This window comes from Numenius arquata, chromosome 11 (assembly GCF_964106895.1).
Source record: "Numenius arquata chromosome 11, bNumArq3.hap1.1, whole genome shotgun sequence".
NCBI classification, from domain to species: domain Eukaryota; kingdom Metazoa; phylum Chordata; class Aves; order Charadriiformes; family Scolopacidae; genus Numenius; species Numenius arquata.
The window spans coordinates 40,759,062-40,781,141 of NC_133586.1; the positions used below are offsets into that span (position 1 = coordinate 40,759,062).

At 45.8% G+C, this 22,080-nt stretch overlaps 1 protein-coding gene across 7 annotated transcripts in view; it reads right to left on the reverse strand.

Moving 5' to 3' along the window:
• The window catches only part of MYOT (myotilin), a 34,329-nt gene that overhangs the window by 9,280 nt on the left and 2,969 nt on the right, over positions 1-22,080 (reverse strand). Inside the window, exons 2-8 of one of the 7 annotated variants that reach the window (XM_074156596.1) lie at positions 12,936-13,009; positions 11,939-12,001; positions 11,207-11,348; positions 10,561-10,584; positions 9,872-9,991; positions 8,993-9,251; positions 2,081-2,683 (exon numbers count right to left, since the gene is read on the reverse strand). In XM_074156596.1, coding sequence (XP_074012697.1) covers positions 2,081-2,683; positions 8,993-9,251; positions 9,872-9,991; positions 10,561-10,584; positions 11,207-11,348; positions 11,939-12,001 — 1,211 coding nt within the window. In that variant the 5' untranslated portion in view covers positions 12,936-13,009. Of the gene's footprint in view, positions 1-1,171; positions 1,235-1,305; positions 1,318-2,080; positions 2,684-4,418; positions 4,695-8,992; positions 9,252-9,871; positions 9,992-10,560; positions 10,585-11,206; positions 11,349-11,938; positions 12,002-12,935; positions 13,010-22,080 lie in introns of those variants that run through there. The other 6 variants (XM_074156597.1, XM_074156599.1, XM_074156598.1 and 3 more) reach the window with 6 other exon arrangements.

The following is a 22,080-nucleotide window of genomic DNA, read 5'->3' on the forward strand; positions in this document are numbered from 1 at the left end:
TCACAGAATACACACAAAAATGTGAACCTGCTACCTAGAAATGGTGGTTCAGATGAACCTCTAAAGCATTTGGGAGAGAGATAGGCTAGGTGGTGTAATTGGGTATCAAAAACTTAAGGGGAAGCATCATGGTCTAGCCAGGCCATTGAGTGTCCTCCAGCAACGCTCGCAGCAGTTTGCGGTGGATTGCTGTTCAGCATCCCTACATCCTGCCCTGACTCAGGCGTGTGCAGTAAGGCCAGCAGTGTTTTGAGGGAGCCACTGACTCCACTGAGCATCGTGAGTCTGTCCAGGAGCAAGCTCTCCCTCAAACACTGCATACCTTCACAATTTCAATTCTTTAAAAGGCCCTGGGTGCTGCGAATCCACAGCAAGGTCGCAAACTATTCAATTAGGTATGAACAAATAGCTTATTAGTTGTTCTCCTCTTCTTGGCCCTAGAAAATGGCTTCATATAGCATTTCTGTCCAGATGTTCCATAGCTCAGCTTGCCCCATCCTAGGCTGGGTCTTTAGGAGTCCTTGCTGCCACCCCCCATGTGGCCTGATCCTGTAATCCATAGTCAAGAGACACAATCAAATCTTGGAGTTAGACAGTAGGCTTGATTCTGAGAGGTGCTAGGAAAGGAGGACCATCCCTCTAAGGGGGTTGTGAAGGTCTACGAGAGGTCACAGCACTCTGCTGACAGGATCTGACCCGGTTCGTTAGATGCAGCAGGGCCTCGTATGCTGGGGTTGTGTTCAGCAATTATTCCTATTCAAAATTCTCTTCCTCCCATCACTTGGGAATTTGTTCTGCTGATTAGAATAGGGTAGAAGGGTTATCGTTCTGGTACGTATTCCCAGCACTGCTTGAACTTAATAACTTGCTCAAGTTATAACTTAAAAACTTTAATAATTTGCCCAGCAGATTAATATGTCTCATGTCCCTCTTTGCCCATTTGTAGCATGATTAGGAAAATAATTCCTCAACTCACAGGATGTTGCATTTAAGAGCAGCTTACACAAAGAGCATAGTGTGTTACCAAAGCCCTTTGCTATGAAAACACACAACCCCGCACTACATACACAAACCCCAGTGGTTACTCCGGATGCATACCTAACCCCCCCCCACTCCTGCAGGGCTTTTAAGAGACACTCCTGAGTGCCCCAGCTTGCCCACTCTGTCTTACCTTCCCGCTTCCCACAGTGCTGGGATTCAAACAAACCCCCAGAAACATTCAGATTTCCCGAATACAAACTGACGCTTACACCTGAATTTATATCCAAGTCAGCAGAAACCCCCCCCACCCCCCACCCCTATCACCTTTCCTGTATCCTCGTTTGAGTGTTCATTGCATATTCTGCACTGACTTTCCCCCAGGACCTCCAGCTGATATTGGCAGGGATACAAGTTGGTGAGAAGGCAAGACCCAGCTCCCTTTGAGATCTCGCTGACCTTGGGAGATATTTGGATTGCAGCCCAAAGGCAAAATTATATAATACATATTCAGGAAAGAATTTAGTCTTTGGTCTGAAGGGGCAAAATTTTCAAGGGGCTGCCTTTCTGTTAGCACGTATGATTAATGAAAACTGTATCGTAGGTGAGCGTAGAGTCCCATCCTGGTGTGGAACCTGAAAATACTGCTAGGAATCTTGAAGTTGTTTATACGTGGGAAATGCTACTGCCTTCCCCCCTGCCTCCCTGCTCGTAAGCCATATCTGTTGAGAGAAATTCATTTGGGATGGGTGCCCATCTTCTGTTCTGAATACCCTTAAATTAGACATTTCCATCAAATCAAACTAAACTGTTCAAACTGACTCCAAGGAACGTGCACAGCAGCCCGTGACGTGACTACTGTGCGGTTTAATTCCTGCTGGATACCCCTCTCTCCCACACAGACACTGAAGGCAAGCGCTCAGCCTCCTAAACCCCGTTCATGCAGAGTCCTGCCTCTGACATCCGAAGTCAATGGGAGCTCTACCATTGGCTTCAGCCAAGCTGGTGTTTCACCGGACGGTTGGATTTGGGATGGTCAGTGCACGGGAGAGGCCAGGCCAGAGGAAAGCAAGGGGAGGGTTAGAAGCCTGTATATACTTACGGAGGTTCCATAGGAGAAGGAGTTTGGCTGTTATAGTCGGGCTGCGAGGGTAACACTGAGCACAGGAATGCTGCAGGGGGTTGGTTAGGCATGGATATAAGCCGTTGCCCAGATGAGGAGCTAGCAGGAGACTGAGCAGATGCAGGCGTGACGGGATATGTGGATTCCTTAGGGGCACTACAGGAAGGCGAGGAGAGCGTGATTGAAGAGCTCAGCGATGACGAGGAGGAGAATTTCTGCCCGCTTGGGTTACGAGGCTGTATTAGGATGGAGGATTGTTTGATTTGTCTGCTTGGCTCTGTAGAGGCTGCGGGTCCTGGAGGCGGCTGCTGCCCTTGACACGCATTCTTAGACTGGATAAAGTGTTTTGGACGTTCGTAGTTAAACATGGTTGGTTGGCACATAGAGGAAACGGATGGGAAATTAGGGACACTCATAGGAGAGGTTTCACGGCTGTCCTGGGTTTTTGTTGGTGATAACTGGCTTTGGATAGGTGGCTGGTAAAAACTAGGTGGTAGGCCACGAAAATTTTCTTGGCTGGGCTCCTGGATAGTGTGGAACCCTTGCCTTGCAGAATAGAGGCTTTCTTGGTGTGGATTTTCCCTTAAGGAAGACAATACAGATAAAAAGTTGTACATCACCATTTGAATCACAAAACTACTGTGTCCTGAGCAGTCATTAGCAAGCCAAAGAGTATGAAGTTCAGGCAACTGACAATTAAAGCTTAAACTTAAAATAAAGAGATTTAGGACTGATTAGTACTATTCCAGAACCGTGTGGACATTTTGGATTACAGTAAGTCATGCACTCTGTCCGACTCGGGTGCAGTGCTCACCACGGCTATTTTATCTGCAAGAGCCCAGCAAGCTCTAAGAGAAATAGCAATTGTTTTATTGAGACGACACACCACCTGCATAACCATAAATACTACTGCTAAGCAGAGTAATTTGCCACATATCATCGTGACTAAAGATCTCTGGATCCTGCAATTTTGTGCCCTGTCAAAGAATTACTTGGAGAATTGGCTATTTGTGCCAAGAAATTCCTTACACCACAGGGAAGCATGAAACAGGTTCCACTTTCTTTTAAGCCTAAAACTAAACCTTTGAAACCAAGTATTCTCAGTTCTTCTCTAACAGTTTTTTGAATTCGGAGCTTTTTGTATCCAATTGAGATTTGGGATTGGAATGCCAAGGACTGCACTTCTCCTTTTGAAGTGGTTTCCTGAGATTTGCTGTTAGGGCTAATACTTGCTCGAATGACATAGCTGCAGGATAAAGCAGGGCAAGCCGAGCTGCTCAAGGGTCCTGCATTTATTTTGCAGGTCCTTGATATCTAAACCCGAGCTTTCCATCAACTTACAAAAGAGGAAAGTTTCATTAGAGCAAACTGAGCAAGTTTGTTAAAACTGACAAACAGCTTCAGCTCCAGGATAAGTAAACACGCCCACCCACCCCACCCCCCCTCAAATAAACGTAAAGCTACTAATAAAAAATGAGAATATAAATCCACATAGTTACATGTGCTGGAAAAAATTGTAATCTTGCCCCAGTGAGATCAGCTGTTTCGCTGCTATATATACACAGTATATTGTATTCCTCTCCTCTCAGAGCCCGAAGAAGGGCTCCACCAGGTCGTAAATTCCTGTGGGGGGGCAGATCAGCTGAAGACATCGCTCTCGTTTTAAAGATTCAAAGCTTTCATTTCCTAAATGTAATTGTCAATATTAGTTGTAAATTAACTGTACATAAACAGAGGTTTTCTAGCAAAAATTCCCCAACTTTCCCCTTGTCATGCTTTTGGAATTTGAAGCTGGCTCAGATTTTTGGATCGTGTCCACACTGTGTTCTCAAAATTCATGGAATCTTGTTTTTATACTGTTTTGATATGACTGCCTGTGTACAGATTCATTCATTTTACCTACAGGCTACGCACAGAATCCGGCATTTACTTTGTTTTCTCGAATACTGCACTTAAACAAGACACGATACACAGAGTCACTTTGTCACAGTAACAAATAAGTTACGTTTTCCTCAAATCATTCCACCTTGATTTGCGTGGGGAAAAAAAAAGTACCTAAAGAGACTTTTGACCTTACAAGACGAAACGGTAAGTAATAATAGAGACAGTTAGCTTTCTAAAAAAATTAATTCTTTTTTTTTTTCTTTTTCCTTTGTTGCCTCCCACGTTACCTTTGACACCACCGCACCTTAAAGGTACCTTTTCATCTCAGCATTACCCAGCTCATTGCGGTTTCTCATGCCAGCTCCCAAGGGGAAAAAAAAAAAAAAAAAAAGCGACGTGGAAAAAAACCAAAACCCCCAACGCAGCACCTTACCTACAGCCTAGAAGTTGTCACCTGGGCTTTAACCAGTATTTTAGGAAGGGACCGTCATTCACTGACCCGGACTGTCATAGTAGCCCCTCTGCGTAGCGTTATAAGACCGGAGGCTTTAATGTGCTGCCAACAGATGACACGGGGGGACCTGCCTGTCCTGCCCGCACCGCTGTCACAATAAGAGTCTCCGCCAGCCCCGGCCCGCCGGGGACACGGCATTTAAGGGCCGGAGCCGGGGTTTTGGGCAGGTGCCCGCGATCAGCAAATCACCCGCCTGCCCGACCCTGGGCCGGGGCTGACCCCGCCGGCAGCCGGGCACGGCCGGGGCTCCGCTCTCGGTGCCCCGCGGTTCCCCCGAGCCGCTGTCTGGGCCGGCCCCGGCCCCGGCTCTCCCCGCACGGCGACGAAGCGGCCGAGGCTCAGCGCTGTCGCTCGCCTCCCCTGCTCCGTCCCCGTGTTCAGCGGGAGAAGGGGAACAATTGAATAACGTGGGGGTTTTTTTGCCCCTAACAGCCGTCAGGGAGCAGCGAGGAAGGCCCGCTGCGATGCGCTTAAACGCCCCTAAATCCCACTTCGTTAGCTCAGCGAAATCCCTTTTTTTTTTTAATTCACTTACTAATTGGCCGTAGCTAATCGCCTCTGTAGCGGTAGCAGCCTTACTGCTTTTAAGGCTGTGTACGTAAAGGCAACAGATACTTGAAAGACAGACGAAAAATGTTTAAATAACTGCCCTGCTGCACACCCGAGCGGTACCGGGGCCGCCGTGCCCTCATCCCCGGGGCCGCCCGTACCTTCGCTCTGGTACCGAGCTTCATCAAGAGCAGTGGTATCGCTCACCGGTGTGTCCGAAAAGTCATAAACTGAATCGGGTACTTGAACAAACTGAATGATATACTTGGTGGTAAAATAGCATTCGATATTTTGCTGCCTGTGTAAAGTAATTTACATCAATTCAATTGACAAAATTCAATTCAATTGACTTCAATTAAAAGGTGCAAGTTTTCTGTTTTCACCAGAGCAGCAACAGATCCTGCTGGCAGATTAAGTGATTTGTATCCCTTTAATCAAAGGCTTCAGTGCTTAATTATATCTTAAATTAACATTATAGTGTTTTAAGTACCTTAATTATACTTTGGCAACTCTTGCCTAACGTACACACGATTTACAGCAGCCCAACCCCTGAAGTACCGCAGTTCGGCACTCGGGCTTTCCGTTGCCGCTTCTCTCCCTTCACTGTACCCCTGAGTCCTTCAGCACAGCCGTCTTCAAGCATTAATCCACATTTAGTGTTTATATTTAAGCATCACCCTGCCGTTTGTGAACTCAATCCACACAGCAGGTGTTAATTGAGTGCTAATTTATTTAAATTCCTGGCGATGAAAGTCATTAAGGGAGGAAGCGCGTCCCTGGTTGGTGCAGCGGATATTTGCTTTTCAAGTCAAAAAATAAAAACGCGCAGTTTGCACAGAGAGGGTTGAGTCCTTAAAAAAAAAAAAAAAAAAAAGGGGTAACTGTAGGATGATCATTTGCCCCCTAGGAAGCTGTGAGCATGATAAAGGTCAGGCTGTGCTCAGCCAGACTCCCTGGGTTCCCATCGACTTCAATGAGGGTGCACTGTGCTTGTTTCAGAAGCGAAGCTGGCTGCAAGGCAGCAATTTGAGGACGGCTTTATGGACTTAAAAGGCTGGACACAACTAGGACGGCTTGTGTGAAAGAGAAGGAACAGAAAAACGTGAGATCCAGAAGGTAGGAAAAAAAAAATGGAAAGAACTAGAAACTGAACTGATAAAAGGGGTAGGAATAAATCTCATAGCTCTGCTGGGGTAACTTAATAGTACCCTGACCAGTGCTGCGAGGTGTTAGAAATCAGCTCTTCTGTGCTGCTGCGGTTTACTTTCTATGAATGGTGACACATTGCATGCGATCAGGTTCTTCCAGTTGCTTGAATCATAGAGCAACAAACGTCTAGAAAAAAAGCTAAGAATCATTTGCTTATATATTAAGGAATTCAAAAGCTACCTAAAAGACCTGGCAGTATATTACTGCCTGAAACCTTTTCTTTTGCTTGGATTAAGTTCCTTTATTAAAGTTAATAATATCAGTATGGATTTTGTTCTGCTTCTTTAAGGCTGTTGAGAAGGAAGCCGTAAGGAGTAGCTGGTAGTGGCAGTCTTCTAGAATTGCATTTTCTAGCTTTTGTTGAGTGGCCGTTGCTAAGCAATCATGTGCAGAAGTATGAGGACAAGGACTTCATTCATTTTTACAGTTCTTCCCAGTAATAGCTTTGTTCTGTCATCACTGGTTTTGTCGGTATTTCTTTTTGTCTTTATTAATACAGTTGCAACCACATACGCTATGTGAGAGAGTTACATTGCTAACAAGACAGTTATTGTACAGCTTAGTCATTAGACATGATTCCTTAGTTTGAGGTAATGGCAAAATTTACCATGTTGAGACCCATCCATAATGATTTTTCAAAGCACATAGCAATAAGACTGTGGGCTTTAAAGATATTTAAATGCTCATAGATGGGTATACCTAGAAATTTCTCTCTGTATCTTGAGATGTGTTAAATGCCTTCCAAAACCTGCTTCAGCATTGCTGTCAATTAAAAGCACTCTGCAGCTCTATACACTAGTTAATGTTTTATATAACCCAATTTTTTAAAAGCTATTGCCTAGCTGATTTTGGTGGAATGTTATATTCCTTCATGCAGGACATTAGGTACTGCATTTCAAACTAACCAGAACTTCAAAAATAAAAATGCAACCACAGCTCACTGGTACTGTTGCAAGCAGAAAACTTTACAAGCAGTCATTCTAAGCGGCAAGTATCGTCTAAAAGACCTTTCCCACAAGTTTCTTGTTAGAAATTCCAAAATACTGGCTTTGAGAAATCTGGAGAGGATGGAAAAACTAGTCCTGTTCTGAAAGGACAGCTAGCAAATGTTTCCTACAGTCCCCTTTCCCTCCAAGAGGTAATTATGGCAGAGATTCTATGAAAGGTTTAATTTTTGCTGAGCAAACAATTAACAGTCTGCTCTTGTTTAAAATGATCGTCAGGTGAAGGTTAAAAGCAATGCAGTGTTGGTCTGCGTTGGACACTCCCAAGCAAACAGCCTTATCTCTAGGTGTTTGGACTGGGGTAGTTGATGGTGAATTGAGTACCGTGCTGCATTCCCATGCTTGGCTTGTGGTGTTTGAAGGCAACGACACCAGATGCACGGCTTCATCTTAGGTTGAAGCAAGCCTTCCCCATCTCTGCCGTGCTGTGGTCTCCTACAGTCCGTACCAGCCAGTTTCAGCCAGGGCTTTGATTCTGTAGTGGCTCTGCACAGGGTCCTGGCTGGTTTCCCTGGAGCAAGCCTGCATTTCATGGAAGGGCTTGAAGCTAAACTGAGAGCCTCCTCTCAGCAAACTGCAGGTTATGGAAGCAAACCCATTTTTACTCAGTGATGTAGCAGAAAAAAAAAAAAAATACCCTGTGCACAGAGAAATCTATACTGAAACATGATCTCTCCTGTAGTGAATTTGGAGGAGGATGCTCAGAATTGTTAAAATAACCAGTTTAGTTAAAGCGGCTGAGTACATCCAAAAATATTCTATAACAGAGAATGCTTTCTGGCAGGGACAGCCATTTACACACGATGTAACAGTATCGCTGCAATGCCCCGCTGGCATTCGGCTGAGAGGAGACACACAGCAGCTCTCCCCTTCACACTCTGTTGTGCCGGGCTTGGACCTTTTAACTGCCACCCTTTGAAGTCTTGGTTATGCCTATAAACACCCGAGAAACACTACAAAGATCTGGGATGGAATGGCTAAGATGTGTGTTCTAACTTGTTTTGTTTCTTTGAACAATTAAACAGAATAACTAATAACGCACCAAGTACAAAGTTACCCGAGAGCTGCATTTGGGGCAGAAATTGGATCGAGTCTTGTTTTAAGAGGGAACACTTTATTCTTGGGGGAAAATCTCCACCTCCTGAGAGAGGATTGTCCCTACTATGGCATGGGACAGTTTTCATTCTATCCTGTGGGTTACAGGTTTAGTACTTTTCCTCCACAGAGTGCTTTGCAGGTACAATCTGCACCACGCTTACAGGATCTTGAGATCTCGAGTTCTATTGCTATCTTACAGAACGGGAAACAGAAACATGAGGTGATGCCACTTGGCCAAGGCTACAGAGGAAGGTGGTGGCAACAGACTTGTACCTTGAAATTTCCCAGGTACATGCTCTGCCGTGGAGCCAAGGGTCTTCTAGAAGCTGATTATTTGGGCTGATGCTTTTAAAGCTACTTATAGACAGGCACTTCTGAAAATACCATTAGGCACCTACCTGAGCCTTTAGATAGACACATACTTTGCCAAATCGAGCCTGTGCTGTTCTGCTGGGCTGGTGTTACACGTTCCCATTGTTATGTAGGCAAACAGCTTGGGTTACTGCATGGGCATGTTTTCCCTGTTGGGGTATGGGGCAGGGGAGCTTGGCAGTTGTATTTTTTTGTGGTCGCTAGAAAGTTCATCCCCTAAGTATTGCGTATAACTAACCCAGGGATGTGATTTTATCCTACCTCAGAGGTGAAGCCTGAGGTGAATTCTCATAAGCTCCGTGAAAATCTTCAGCTTTGCTCTTGGAGTTGATCTGGCCAAAGTTTGTGGCTTCTGCTCGTCTGCCCAGTCCTGGGGTCTCTGTGCTGTAGGACGGCAGGCCAGCTGTGTCACGGTCCTTGGCTCCTGTTTGGCTATTCCTGGGAAAGGTGGGTTTCTTCATGGTGACTTGCACAGCTGGCCTGTGGGCAGCACCTGCAAAGCTTTCCAGCTCTTTTGCTCCTGGAAATAGAATTGTCCACAAGTCAGGTAGAAAGCAGTGGTGGTTCACCAGTACAGCATGCTGCGGTAACAGGAAGGGAAACTGGTGTGTCTGTGCAAGTGGATGAGAGTCCAACCTGCCTGGGGTCTGCATAGACACAAACCTGCACGGCTGCATTGGCCAAACTTGACTTCTCACCAGGGCTGGTGAGCTTTGGTTTACATGCAAGGTGCTGTTCTGTTTGGAGGTGGTTTTCAGCACAAGCTAGATAAGTCATGGCTTACAATAAACAAGGTGTAGATACAGCCAATGCTTTGGGCTAAGCTAGGGTCTCTGGAAGGATGAAGCTCCGGGATGAGACTCCTCTGTGAGAAAGAACAACATCTCCATCTTGTCGCCCTTGACCAGGAGGAAGAGCATTTCTGCTTTTTTTGACCCAAAACCAGAAATGCAGAACAACTTGCATCCAGCTTTGAGAAGTACCCAAGCAGACTGCATTTTTGGGGCATTTTTCTCCTCTTTAGCCTGCAGAAATGTTAGGGTCCGGCTTCTGCTTGGGAAATATCTGTGACTACCTGACGCTGAGCAGCAGCAAGTTCTCTCATGCTTAGTTGCTTGGCTCAGAGATCCATGTGCTTACCTGGGGAAACAGAGAGACGTGCACTGGATGCCGCAGACCCAAATTCATTTTCAGCAACACATTTAAATATTCCAGAGTCTTCTGGAAAAGCTTCTGTAATAACCAGGGTGCAGACTTCCTCTGAAATGACAAATCCAGGCTGTTGTCTAATAAAAGCCAAATGCGAACTTGTAGGAATTGGTCCTTGCAGAAGGACTGCTACTTAGTGATGGGGCTTGGCAGCAAGAAAGTGCAAAAAAGTGATGTAAAGGGCATAGGAATCCAAGGGATTTAGCAAGAGTAAAGGTGGAGGAAGGATCTTTCTTCCTGTGACTTTAAAGAAACAAACCACTTTTTTTTTTTTTTTTTTTTTGCTAAACTCTGTCTTCTCTTGCACAAGTTTAAACCCTAGAAATGATCACAGGTCAGAATGGCTGATCTGTTTTCCCTTAACATATAGGGAACGTATATAGGAACGTATTCCTTGACTGAATGTAAAAGGGATGATACGTTTTTCACGTTGTTGTGAAATAAATCAGGGCCTTTTGGGGGCTTGTGTCAAAACCAAGAACTTGAAAGCTCTCAGCCTGACACTGCGTGCTGAGTTCTAGCTCCCCTTTGAACATTATTATCTTGGATGAGGTGGGAAAAATTAAGCTTGGGGTAATTAACCAATGAGGTATCTAACAAAAAACGCGCAGTGCACTTACCAGGAAGAGCTGACGAACAAGCCTCTGCTCAAAATAAGAAAGAAAAATATTAAATGGTTATAATGCCAGAATGGAAGAAAGACTGTCAGCCCTCACCTCCTTTCCCACCTCTGCTGTCACCCCGGTTACAAAAGGGACCATCTCTCTTTCTGTCCATCTGGATAGGGGAAGCTTGGGTTTGGCTGGGGAGCCTCATGGTACAAACACCTCTCCATGGAGGTGATACAGAAGGAGCTCCACTGACTTTGGAGTTAGTTGCTGTGAATTTGCCACTGGAGCTATGACCTCGTGCCTGGGAGTATGACAAATTGTTTAAAATATGCTTACAGTTGTGTTTTTTTTTTTTCCCCTGAGTTCATCAGTAGTTATAATATATGGTGACAATGATGTTATGGCTCAGTTATCCTTTAAGCTATCAGCATGGCGATCTCCCTCCCTTGTGCCTGATCTGCTCAGGTGTTGCCAGGGGAAGCGTGGTCTCTGCACAGCAGTCTTTTGCTTCAGGTCACTTCATACTGGTAAACTTAACTCTGCCTCTGTGAACATGTTCTGCCTCCTAATTTTTATTTTTATAGCAGTTCGTGCTCCTGTCTTTTCACTGTCCCAATAAAATTTCTGTACGTCAGGCAGACGTAGTAATACTTACTTTTTCGTAGTATTCGGAAATCAGCAGAGTCAATTATTGGATCATATTCTCTGTACCAGTGAACCTGTAAGGTGGGTGTAGCGCGAATGCGACATTCAAATACCACTAATTGACCCTTTATAGCTCTTATGTTTTGCAGACCCTGGAGGAGGAAAAACTGGTGTTAAACGGCTGACATAAATATTTGCCCATTGAAGCAATTATTATGGGGTGATGCACCCTTAGTGAAGATGATCTTATGCCCGTATTTTTATTTTGCTTACCTCATATTTTTATTTTGCTTACCCCATATTTTTATTTTATTTACAATGGCTGATTTAATTCTAAATGCATTTGTAATGGGTTGTGAGCAGAGGTTTGTTTTTTTTCACCTGTATACCAGTGCTCATTAAAAAGCTTTAGCTTGCTCATGAATTTAAATAAAGATACAAATGCAGGAAAACCTTCTATATCCAGTGGATAAGGGAGGTTACTATGAGAGGTTTCCTCTTCAGCCTCCTTTGTAGGAAATAAATGAGATGAATTCACGTAAGTGGTTCTGTCTGCCTGGATTGTTTACCAATTAAGATGCTAGTTTGATAGCATCACTGATGAAGCATGCTTGCTTTTTTGAATTGTAAATGAACCAATGTTCCAGCCTCGAATTACCTTCTGATGGAGCAAGAAAACTCGAAGTCTAACATTAGTAGTTGCAGAACAAGCCATGTCATTCAGGCAACCTGTGCTCTTTACCTTTGTAAACACTGGTGTGCTTCCGTAGGCAGACCCGGTCAGGCTCGCTGAGGGACTCTGCATCTAAATACCAAAGAAAAGTGATTTTTATAGCTTGAATTTCTCATATGCAGGAACCTGGCTGCGTTGCTGGCACTTCAGAACAGAAGAAGATGCCAGAGTGTTTTATCTGTTGCTCATGTGCCAGCCTAATAAATATCCTGTGGAGAATCTCCATTCAAGTGCTCCAAGAGGAAATGCCTCCCTGGTCTGCGAACACCAAGTTAGTGGAAAGAGGAGCTGATAACTGGTAAGCGTTTCTGGTTTTATAGCTATAAGCCAATTAATTGCCCACATCTTGTAGTTTCTATGATCAGTGTTGCTTGCCAGTAGTTGTACCTTTCTACAGAGATCCCTACCTGGTTTAGTTGATCCCAGGTCTAGCTCTTCTTGGCTTGTGTGGTGTATGTGGTGACTACAGCGAGGCTGAAGGTGGAGAAATGAGCAGGAGCTTTGGTACTCTTTCCTGACATCCTCTTCTAAAGCTCAGCTGATGCAGAGTTTACAATAAGCTCTCTGATTAAGCAAAAAAGACAGCCCCTCAAGCATTTCCAGCCCTGTCCCCTGCTCCATCAATTCTCTTAGCAGTTCTGGCTAGGAAATGTTCCAAGCCAGAAAACCTTTTTCTAGATCTTAGGGTCCAGATCTTGATAGTCATGATGACCCTTGTCCCTAAGTCACTTGCCGAAGATGGGCTTGACCTAATCCTTGCAAAACGTTTCTAAAATACTGTAAGTAATAATTTAAAAAATGTGTAACCTACTCTGAGGGTCAACAGATAATGGCTGAATTAAAGTGGCGTAACTCTAGAGACTTCATTGGCTGAGGAACCAATGGTCAGCAAAGCACTGGTGGCTTTCCACGTTTTCCTAGTGTGTGTGGAAAAATAAACAGGGCAGGATGGAGGCAGAGACTTTAGGATGCTGAGCATACTTGATCCAACAATGTTTGCACTTACTGTGACATTCCTCTGGCCCTGCCGGGATGCTGAGACTTGCAAGGAGGCTTTGCCTTGACACTTACTCTATGAACCTGGAGAGACAAACATAGATCAGTGTCTTTAGAGGTATCTCCTTTTCCTTACAACACAGTGGTGGCTCTGTTTTGTGAACTGAGCAAACGCTGGTCGGAGAGCAAGTGGTATATGCCAGAGAAAATAGAAGCATCCTTAGTATTTGAGAGTAGGCTCAGGTCAACTCAAGAGCATAGAGACATTTAACCAAGGTTATTGATACGGACCTTTGTAATAGCCAGAAGTCACCTGTGCAAGCTGGCTGCATGGTAGAGTTAGGGCTTGTCCAGATTTGGATAGAAGAGTCTAAAGAAAACCCTTGTTATTTTAACTAAAGTGAAGATGATACCTCATAAACCAACTACCAGATCCTTCTCACATGAGGACTGTAGCATACTGGATTGACACAAAAACCCCATAGTTACTGGTAGCTTAGTAGCGCACAGTGCTAATAAAAGATTTATAGGTTTAATCTTTGTTTCCCTTTTACTCTGGCAAGAGAGATTTTTCTTGGTGGAGTACTGCAGACTAATAGTCCTGCTTCTCCTGGGCCCAGCTGCATCAGTGAAAATGCTGATCCTGATAAATAACTTGCATCATCATCATCATCAGTCCTGTTGTCCTACTCTCTGCTTCTGGAGTGAACATGAAGAACGTGGCTCTGGACTGAGAAAGCAGCATGTGTGAGACATGGAGCCAGTGCTCCTACGTCTGTTTGCCTTCAGCTGCAGCTGCAGGGAAGGAACTGAACCTGCTTTGTCAGCAAGGAGAAGGCATGGAAATAACCGAATTGACTTTCTGCTGGCTGTAGGAGCAATACATGTCCCCTGCTGATCGGTTTGGTGTGATGCAATGCTCCTGAGTTGCTGGCTTGCTAAAGGGTGCCCTGGGATTTGTGTTCTCATCCCTGAAGCCAGCCGTTCACCCTCTCTCAGCACCTGCGATGTCAAATCTGAAGCCTTATTTTCTGTTGGCTAGTAGCTGATGTTGTCACAGGCTGTTGAGTCCTATGTTTGTGCCTGCACGTGTTTGTGGTCATGCAAACAGTACCTTAAGGTATTGGCAGATGGTTACAAAGCTGTTGTTTGTTGTTCAGTGACCAGTTGCTAAGGCCACTGTAACTGTCCCCTTGAGAGCTCCTCACCTGTTGAACCACTGCCTTTGTGGCAGTATTGCTTTGTGTTTGCAGCCTGCTGGGAACCAGATGGAAGTGGTCATGACTTGGCAGGTCAGAAGGCTCTCCTTAAGGTTACAGTTGATTCTGACAGTGCTCTAGGTCAGACAAAAGTATGTATTTCTTCAGGATCTGGATCCTATGCTTGATGCTCCTGGTTCTGTATGGTATTGTTTGGTACTTACAGCATTTGTAACATGATAGGTGGAGTGACTTCAAATCTGGGGGTCTTCTAGGTGACTGTCACTGTGTCTTGGAGTCACATTTGTAAAGATGCAGATAAGTGCATGGTGTAGAGATATGGTGGCACCTCAACAGACTAGGATTTAGTTACCTTCAACAGGTCAGTAGGCTACAAAAGCACCCATCTCATCAAATAAAGTCAGTATATGCATCTGAGCTCTTCAGAGGCTTTGCATAGCCGTTTGGTCCTAATAATTTCTTTAAGACCTGTTCTTTCTCTGCTGCTTTCTGTCACTCTCCAAAACAGTCCTAACTTATTACAGCAGAGGATATTTTGCAGTCTGGTTGGATTTGACTGGTGTTGCCATGTGACGACTGCAGGTGGCTACATGAGACAAAGGGCTACTGTATGGCAGTGGGACATCTCTGATGAGAACGTGTCACTGTGTGTCTCATCTAAACCTGCAGCATGTTGCCCCTGGCCCTCATCCAGCAAACCGGTTACACATGGGCTCGGACCACCCACGGCCTTCATATTTCTCTCTGTTGCTTCTGAGTTATAAGTATCTCTCAAGCAGCTCAAGGATGGCTCCTGTCCAAGGTTATGTCACGCGACCATCGACAGGGCTGTGCCGTGATGCAAGGATTTCTGGATAATCCCGAGCCCTTGGATGTGGGAGGAGGGCCTGGGAAGCCAATGTTATTGAGTTGCCCTGGGTTCCCGCCGCAAACCAATCCTGGCTGTGCTCCACCGCAGATCCCTGCGATGCCGTTTGCATTGCCTCCTTGCAGTCTATCAGGTAATGGTCAGTATAATCGCTTTTCAGGACCTTTGAAATCGGCTGATTTGCTTTTTCTGGTTTTCCTCCGAAGAGAAAGGGTGGTAAAAAACCAGACAGGTGCAGACTGTGAAAGGAGTTCCTGGGCTGAAATATCTGCTTTAAAGATCACCTTATGTGACAGAAACAGCATTAACAAAACTGTATTGGAGAATCTATGCCCCTCTTTTTTTTTTCTGTACAATAGAAGACTTAGCTCTCCTGTAGAGATGCCATCACTCTTGGTTGGTCCACTCTATCTCCAAGTCCATGATCAGTCTGGAATCGGGCAAGACATGCACAGAAACAGAAGGCACAGACATGTCCCTTACCGAGAGTAAGTGAAGTGGCCGGAGGTGGGGCTGTGGCAGGCTGTGGTTTAAGATCAAAAGACAGTGAGGAACTCCCAGACACTTGCTCAGAAAGGTTGGACACACCTTATCTGGAGTAAGAAACAAGGTCTTGGAGAGAGGTTGGTCTACTGAACTGAATAAGAACAGCTTCTGACAGTTTTCCAGCGATGATAAAACAGGCACTGAACTTTAACACTTAACAGGAATAGTACTAGCTTATGAATTTGTGCTCAAGACAGTTACTCACTTGTGTGGCATTAGTTCCTCAATGTGGTGATTATTGCTAAGACCTTCTGCCATGGCAGAGACCATGGCCAAAGATGATGGCTGTCAAAGTTGCAAGTGAAACTGGACTGACGCCACGTAACATGCCAGGCAGTCGGTGTTCACCCAGTAAATACAGCAAGCTGTATATGGGACGCTGCAGCTGCCAGTGCTCGAGGGAGGCTCGGCTAACCTCTTGCCAGAGCAGATCTTACTAGTTCCATTGAGAGGAGACCCCATCATTGGGAAGTCTATTTGTGCTTGGCTGCTGTAGGTGTCTAATGTTTAAAGCAGAAGCCATCCTTGAAATCCACGTTTCCTGCAGCACCCTGGTTTGTAGACAAACTCACACTTCACGTGCATGGTTTATGGCAGATACTCATCTCATATTCTGTGTCCTCTCATATATGTGTCCTCATCTCATGTTCTGTGGTCCTTCCATTTCACAGTTTGCTTCTCATGAGTGTGTTGGATGCTTCCACTGTTAATATTTGATTTGAATAAAGAAGAGTTCATGGGAATAAATAAAAGGTTTATAAGACTCATCACCGGAACAGTCACTGTTTTAGTCTGAACTGCCTGGGTTTGATTGAGACCTAATGACACTGGGGCTCAGGATATTTAGTAAACCAGGAGGCTTTCAGGTGTGCTGAACATGGTGGCAGGTGCTGCTTTAAAGGGCAGAGTGAATTTGGGAGAGAGTATTTGGCCAGCCCTGCTACTACTAATTGGTTTCATGCGATTGAAACAGTGAGTTTCTGTACGAGTGCAAAGCTCTCTTGTGTCTGAGGCTGTGTATGTGGCCTGTCCAACGCAGTAGTAGATGTGAGAGGAGGTCATTCAGCTCCCAAGAAAACCCTGGAAGGTCACTCTGAGATAGCTGTTTTCTCTCTTACGTGACTGCTTTTCTTTAAGCTATGAGTGATTGCTCTAGGCTTCTTTAACTATCTGTTTTCAGACTCCTGAGATCCCGTTCCTGAGTCCTGCCCGAGCTCCATGCGTGACGTGCCCCTCTGCCCGTGTTTGCCTTGCTGAGCACAGAGGCTTTCTACAGCAGGTCAGCGGAAATGTCGGCACTGTACAGCTTACGCCCTTGAAAGAATATACAGCCAAGGTTTTACCTTGGTGAGTCATTCTAGCAGTCCTAGTGTCTCATGTAAATGTCAACCTTTACTTAGTGTAACTCTAGATCTTTGTGAAGAGGACAGAATTAGACTCAGCCAAATGAAGAGCCCAAGGACCTTTGCAACCCAATACCAGAATGATTACGAGGTACATACAGATCATGCTGTTGACACAAACCATAATGACGACATTCTAGCATTACCTGAATAGTTGACATGGCTGCAGAATTATGCTATATGCAACACTAGGACAAATTTAACGCAGGGTTAGGAAAGTATTAAAGCTGCATGGAGCCCTTTTGCCAGGTGTTTAGATCATGGAAAACACGTTAAATCTGTTTTAGGAACAAAATGAGCATCTGCTGGATCTGAAATGCACTGCATTGTAAAGAGTGTATGTAGGGAGGAGGAGAACATATTAAAATTTACACTTAGGAGTAAGGCAGACCTAGACTGCATCATCCTATTAATGTACCAGCATGTCTTTTATATAGAAAACAGGCTCTAATTGATATACAGGATAACAACCTTCAGTCAATTTGAAAGCGATGCGTTTTTCAAACCATCTGCATGTACTTGATGGTGTTACTCGTTTTTGTAGAGGTCCTCAAGCTTTGGCGGTGTTTGGTAGACACTTGGATATCTTGTGGCACTACCCTACATGGCTTAACAGCGATACGAACACAGGACTGCAGACAATGAGGCTTTCCCAAAGGCAGTGGGATGGAGAAAGCTCTGTCTGGAGCTGTGTTTCCTCTGTGCCGTGTGGCTAAATGGGGAAGTTGTCACCACTTGAATAGTGGGCTTTCTAGGTGTGAGTTATTTGGCGACGTGAATATGTGATTTGAAAGTGGCTTCGCTGTTGCTCCTGGGGTGTGAATAACAAGACTTCCGTAGGAAAGAATGAAAGATTTTATTTGTTTCTCTTCCCACACACCAAGGATCCTGATATGACCAGTTAGATTGCAGGGAAATTTGTGACAGGTTCAAATTGTGGAATGATTTCTTAAAATGACTGCTGTTGGGGTGGGGAGAAGGGCAGGTTTGCGTTGGCTAAGATACTCCAAGAAAAAGCAAAGAGCTGGAAGAGTTTATTGTAGCCATTGATAAGGTATTTACAGAACCTGCAGAATCCTGATTGGATGTGAAGCTTGCTAAATTGTAGAAACTCAGCTGAACGCTGAGTATTGTTCAAAGACCAATTTTTCGTAGTGTATTTTCAGACCATGTGGCACCAAAGTGCTCTATTTCAAAGGCCCATTTTCCGTGCATTAGGTTTTTAATGCCTCCCCCATCAAGCAGGTAGGATATTAGATTTGCATCTCAAAAAATGTGAATGGGACTCCTGTGGACTTTTCCATACACGCTGTTGAGGAAGGGCAGAAAGGTGCTCTGGCTTTCAGGGACAGGCTCCCTCTGGCATTCCAACATGTAGGAAATTGGGTAAGGAAGGCAAGAAACCGCCATGGTTGAGCCGGGACCTGCTGGTCAAACTAAGGGGTAAGATGGGGCTACACAGGAAATGGAAGAAGGGACAGGCAACCTGGGAAGAGTATAGGGATGTTGCCTGGCTGTGTAGGAATGAGGTCAGGGAGGCCAAGGCACAGCTAGAATTGGACTTGGCAAGGGACATAAAGAAAAACAAGAAAGGCTTCTACAGGTACATTAACCAGAAAAGGAAGGTTAAAGAAAATGTACCCTCCCTAAAGAGCAGCAATGGGGAACTTGTATCAATGGAGGAAGAGAAGGCAGAAGTTCTCAATAATTTTTTTGCCTCAGTCTTCACTGGCAACCCCTCTCCTCCTAGCTCTTGTATTGATGGCCCACAAGTTGAGGATCCAGGTGACAAAGTCCATCCCACTATAACTGAAGGCATGGTACGTGATCACCTAAGGAATCTAAAGACATACAAGTCCATGGGACCTGATGAAATCCATCCCAGAGTCCTGAAGGAACTGGCTGATGAAGTTGCAAAACCACTTTCCATGATATTCGAAAAGTCATGGCAGTCAGGTGAAGTCCCTGCAGACTGGAAGAAAGGAAACATCACACCCATTTTTAAAAAGGGAAGAAAGGAGGACCCTGGGAACTACCGACCTGTCAGCCTCACCTCTGTGCCTGGGAAGATCATGGAACAGATCCTTCTGGACGCCATGCTTGGGCACATGGAGGACAGGGGGATGATTCAGGACAGCCAACATGGCTTTACTAGGGGCAAGTCCTGCCTGACTAACCTAGTGGCCTTCTATGATAAAGTGACTAGGTCAGTAGACAAGGGGCGACCTATGGATGTAATCTATCTGGACTTCTGTAAGGCCTTTGACACAGTTCCTCACAACATTCTACTTGCCAAATTGGAGGGATATGGATTTGATGGGTGGACGGTTCGGTGGATAAGGAATTGGCTGAATGGTCGCACCCAGAGGGTGGTACTCAATGGCTTTAAGTCCAGATGGAGAGCAGTGACTAGTGGTGTCCCTCAAGGGTCTGTCCTGGGACCAGTACTGTTTAACATTTTTATCAAAGACATAGACAGAGGGATTGAGAGCACCATCAGCAAGTTTGCAGATGACACCAAGCTGTGTGGTGTTGTCGATACACCGGAGGGACGGGATGTCATTCAGAGGGACCTGGACAGGCTGGAGAGGTGGGCCCACATGAATCTCATGAGGTTCAACAAAAGCAAGTGCAGGATTCTGCACCTGGGAAGAAACAATCCTCAGTATAAATACAGACTGGGGGATGAGGTGTTAGAAAGCAGCCCTGAGGAAAGGGACTTGGGGGTGCTGATTGACGAGAAGCTGGACATGAGCAGGCAATGTGCTCTCGCAGCCCAAAAGGCCAATCACATCCTGGGCTGCATCAAAAGAAGTGTTGCCAGCAGATCCAGAGAGGTGATTCTGCCACTTTGCTCTGGTGAGACCTCACCTGGAGTACTGTGTGCAGGTCTGGAGCCCTCAATATAGAAAGGACATGGACCTGATGGAGCGGGTCCAGAGGAGGGCCACCAAAATGATCAGGGGGCTGGAGCACCTCTCCTATGAGGACAGACTGAGGGAGCTGGGGTTGTTTAGCTTGGAGAAAAGGAGGCTCCGGGGAGACCTCATAGTGGCCTTCCAGTACCTGAGGGGGGCCTACAGGAAGGCTGGGGAGGGTCTGTTTACAAAGGCCTGCAGTGACAGGACGAGGGGCAATGGTTTTAAGCTGGAGAAGGGGAGATTTAGATTGGATATTAGGAAAAAATTCTTTACCATGAGGGTGGTGGAACACTGGAACAGGTTGCCCAGGGAGGTGGTTGAGGCCCCTTCCCTTGAGATATTCAAAGTGAAGCTCGACGAGGCCCTGGGCAACCTGGTCTAGTTGGGGGTGTCCCTGCTGACTGCGGGGAGGTCGGACTAGATGACCTTTGGAGGTCCCTTCCGGCCTGGACCAATCTATGAATCTATGAATCTATGAATTAGCAGGGGCTTTCAAGCATGGAGCACAGCATGGCTCCTGAAATACGTGTTCTGTGCTCCATGCTTGAAAGTCTTTGCTAAAATGAGTTTGTCCATTACACAGAGCAGACTGTCTCAAGGAAAAGAACATCAGGAAAAGAACATCTGAATGTAATGGTGTTTGGGCAACAGTAGCCTTAATATAGGAAAAAGCACAGTAGAGAGCTTTAATTTTGGAATTAGTTAAGGCATGTCCCCGATGGTATGGTGAGCATTTGCAAACACACCCTGTGTGTGGCTCACGTGGCCGTGAAGTCTGTGGGATGTTGGTGTCCTTGGGCAGCGTGCAGGGGTGCACGTACTCAGGGCATTACTGGTATACGTCCCACGCTAAGTGCAGCGTGAAGAGATGGGGCCTCAGTATCTCTTCTTTCAAATCACCTTTCGATTGCCTTGAAGGTCCCCCTGATCCAGCCCTTGGAGGAGAGAAGAGGTCCCTCCTGGCGTGGCTCTGGGGCCGCCTAGTGGGGTGCTCTCCCTGCAGTCCTGTGGGACCCACTGTGAGAACCAGGCTGCTCATCCAGTGGCTGGGAACGGCTCGCAAGCTAGGGCTAGGAGTGAATTAATTTCATCCCTCCTCTTACATGCTGCTTCTGAGTACAGCTGTTTCTCAGGGCTGGAAAATCCTGGCTTTCCCTCCCCTTATTTGGATAACAGCTGAACTGCCGACAGATATTGGACACTTGAGTCAAACTGGAGTTCCTAGAACCAAGAGACCAAATCCCTTTTTAAGTACCGACATTAGAAGATGCCTAGAGCTTATTTTAAGAGATGCTAAGCTTCCACTTGAAATCATGAGGCTCCATACTTGTTAAAGTAAGTAGATTCATGTCAAACAGAGATCCTGGTCATTTGCTTCCTTTCTTCCCTATAAAAAAAAAAAAAACAACCCTGCCCCACTTCTTTGGATGTCAGAGCATTGCGGGAATGTGGAAGGATTTTGAGCCCAGGCTGCCTGACACATGAAGCGTGCCGTTAGGATGCTATATAACAAAGGTAGGCCAAATTATTTCCTGGAAGCTCTGGGGAAACACCCACGGTCTCATGGATTGTCTCATGCTGTCTCATGGATTACTACTTCCTAAGAGCTCTGTGGATGGAGAGCTGATGCCCTGGCGCAATGCTGAGCTGCTCTGGTCTGGTACAAATCTGTGAGCTGTCTGACCAATGGGTTCCCTTCCTTGTAGCCGCACAGTGCCAGAAGCCAGCGGCTCCTCCTGCCTGCAAGAGCCTGGCTGCGTGTGAGGAGGGGATGAATCAAATTCCAGCACTCCTTGCACTGCTGGCTGCTAGAGATGCTTTCCCCGTTTCCCCATGGAGACCTGCAGCGAATAACGACGCAGAGCCTCAGCCCTAATACAGAAAATACCACTGTATGCTCTTCAGCCAGCAAGCAAATTAACCTCTCCACTCTAGAATACAATGATGACACTCCTGTGAGTCATAAGGAGGATTAAGTTAATGGGGCCAAAGAAGAGAGCGTAGCCCAGCCAGCTCGGTGCTTTTTGTTGGGGCACACCTTCCAAGGATGTGGATATGTCATTTCAGCAGGCTTAGGAGAAGATCGGAATTGTCTGGTCAGTGCATGTAACTGTGCGTGACTCATGGCTTTGCTATCCAGTGCTCCGGCCATGACTTGCTGTTTCTGCTGCCCGTGGCTGTGCCGTTACGTTTGCAT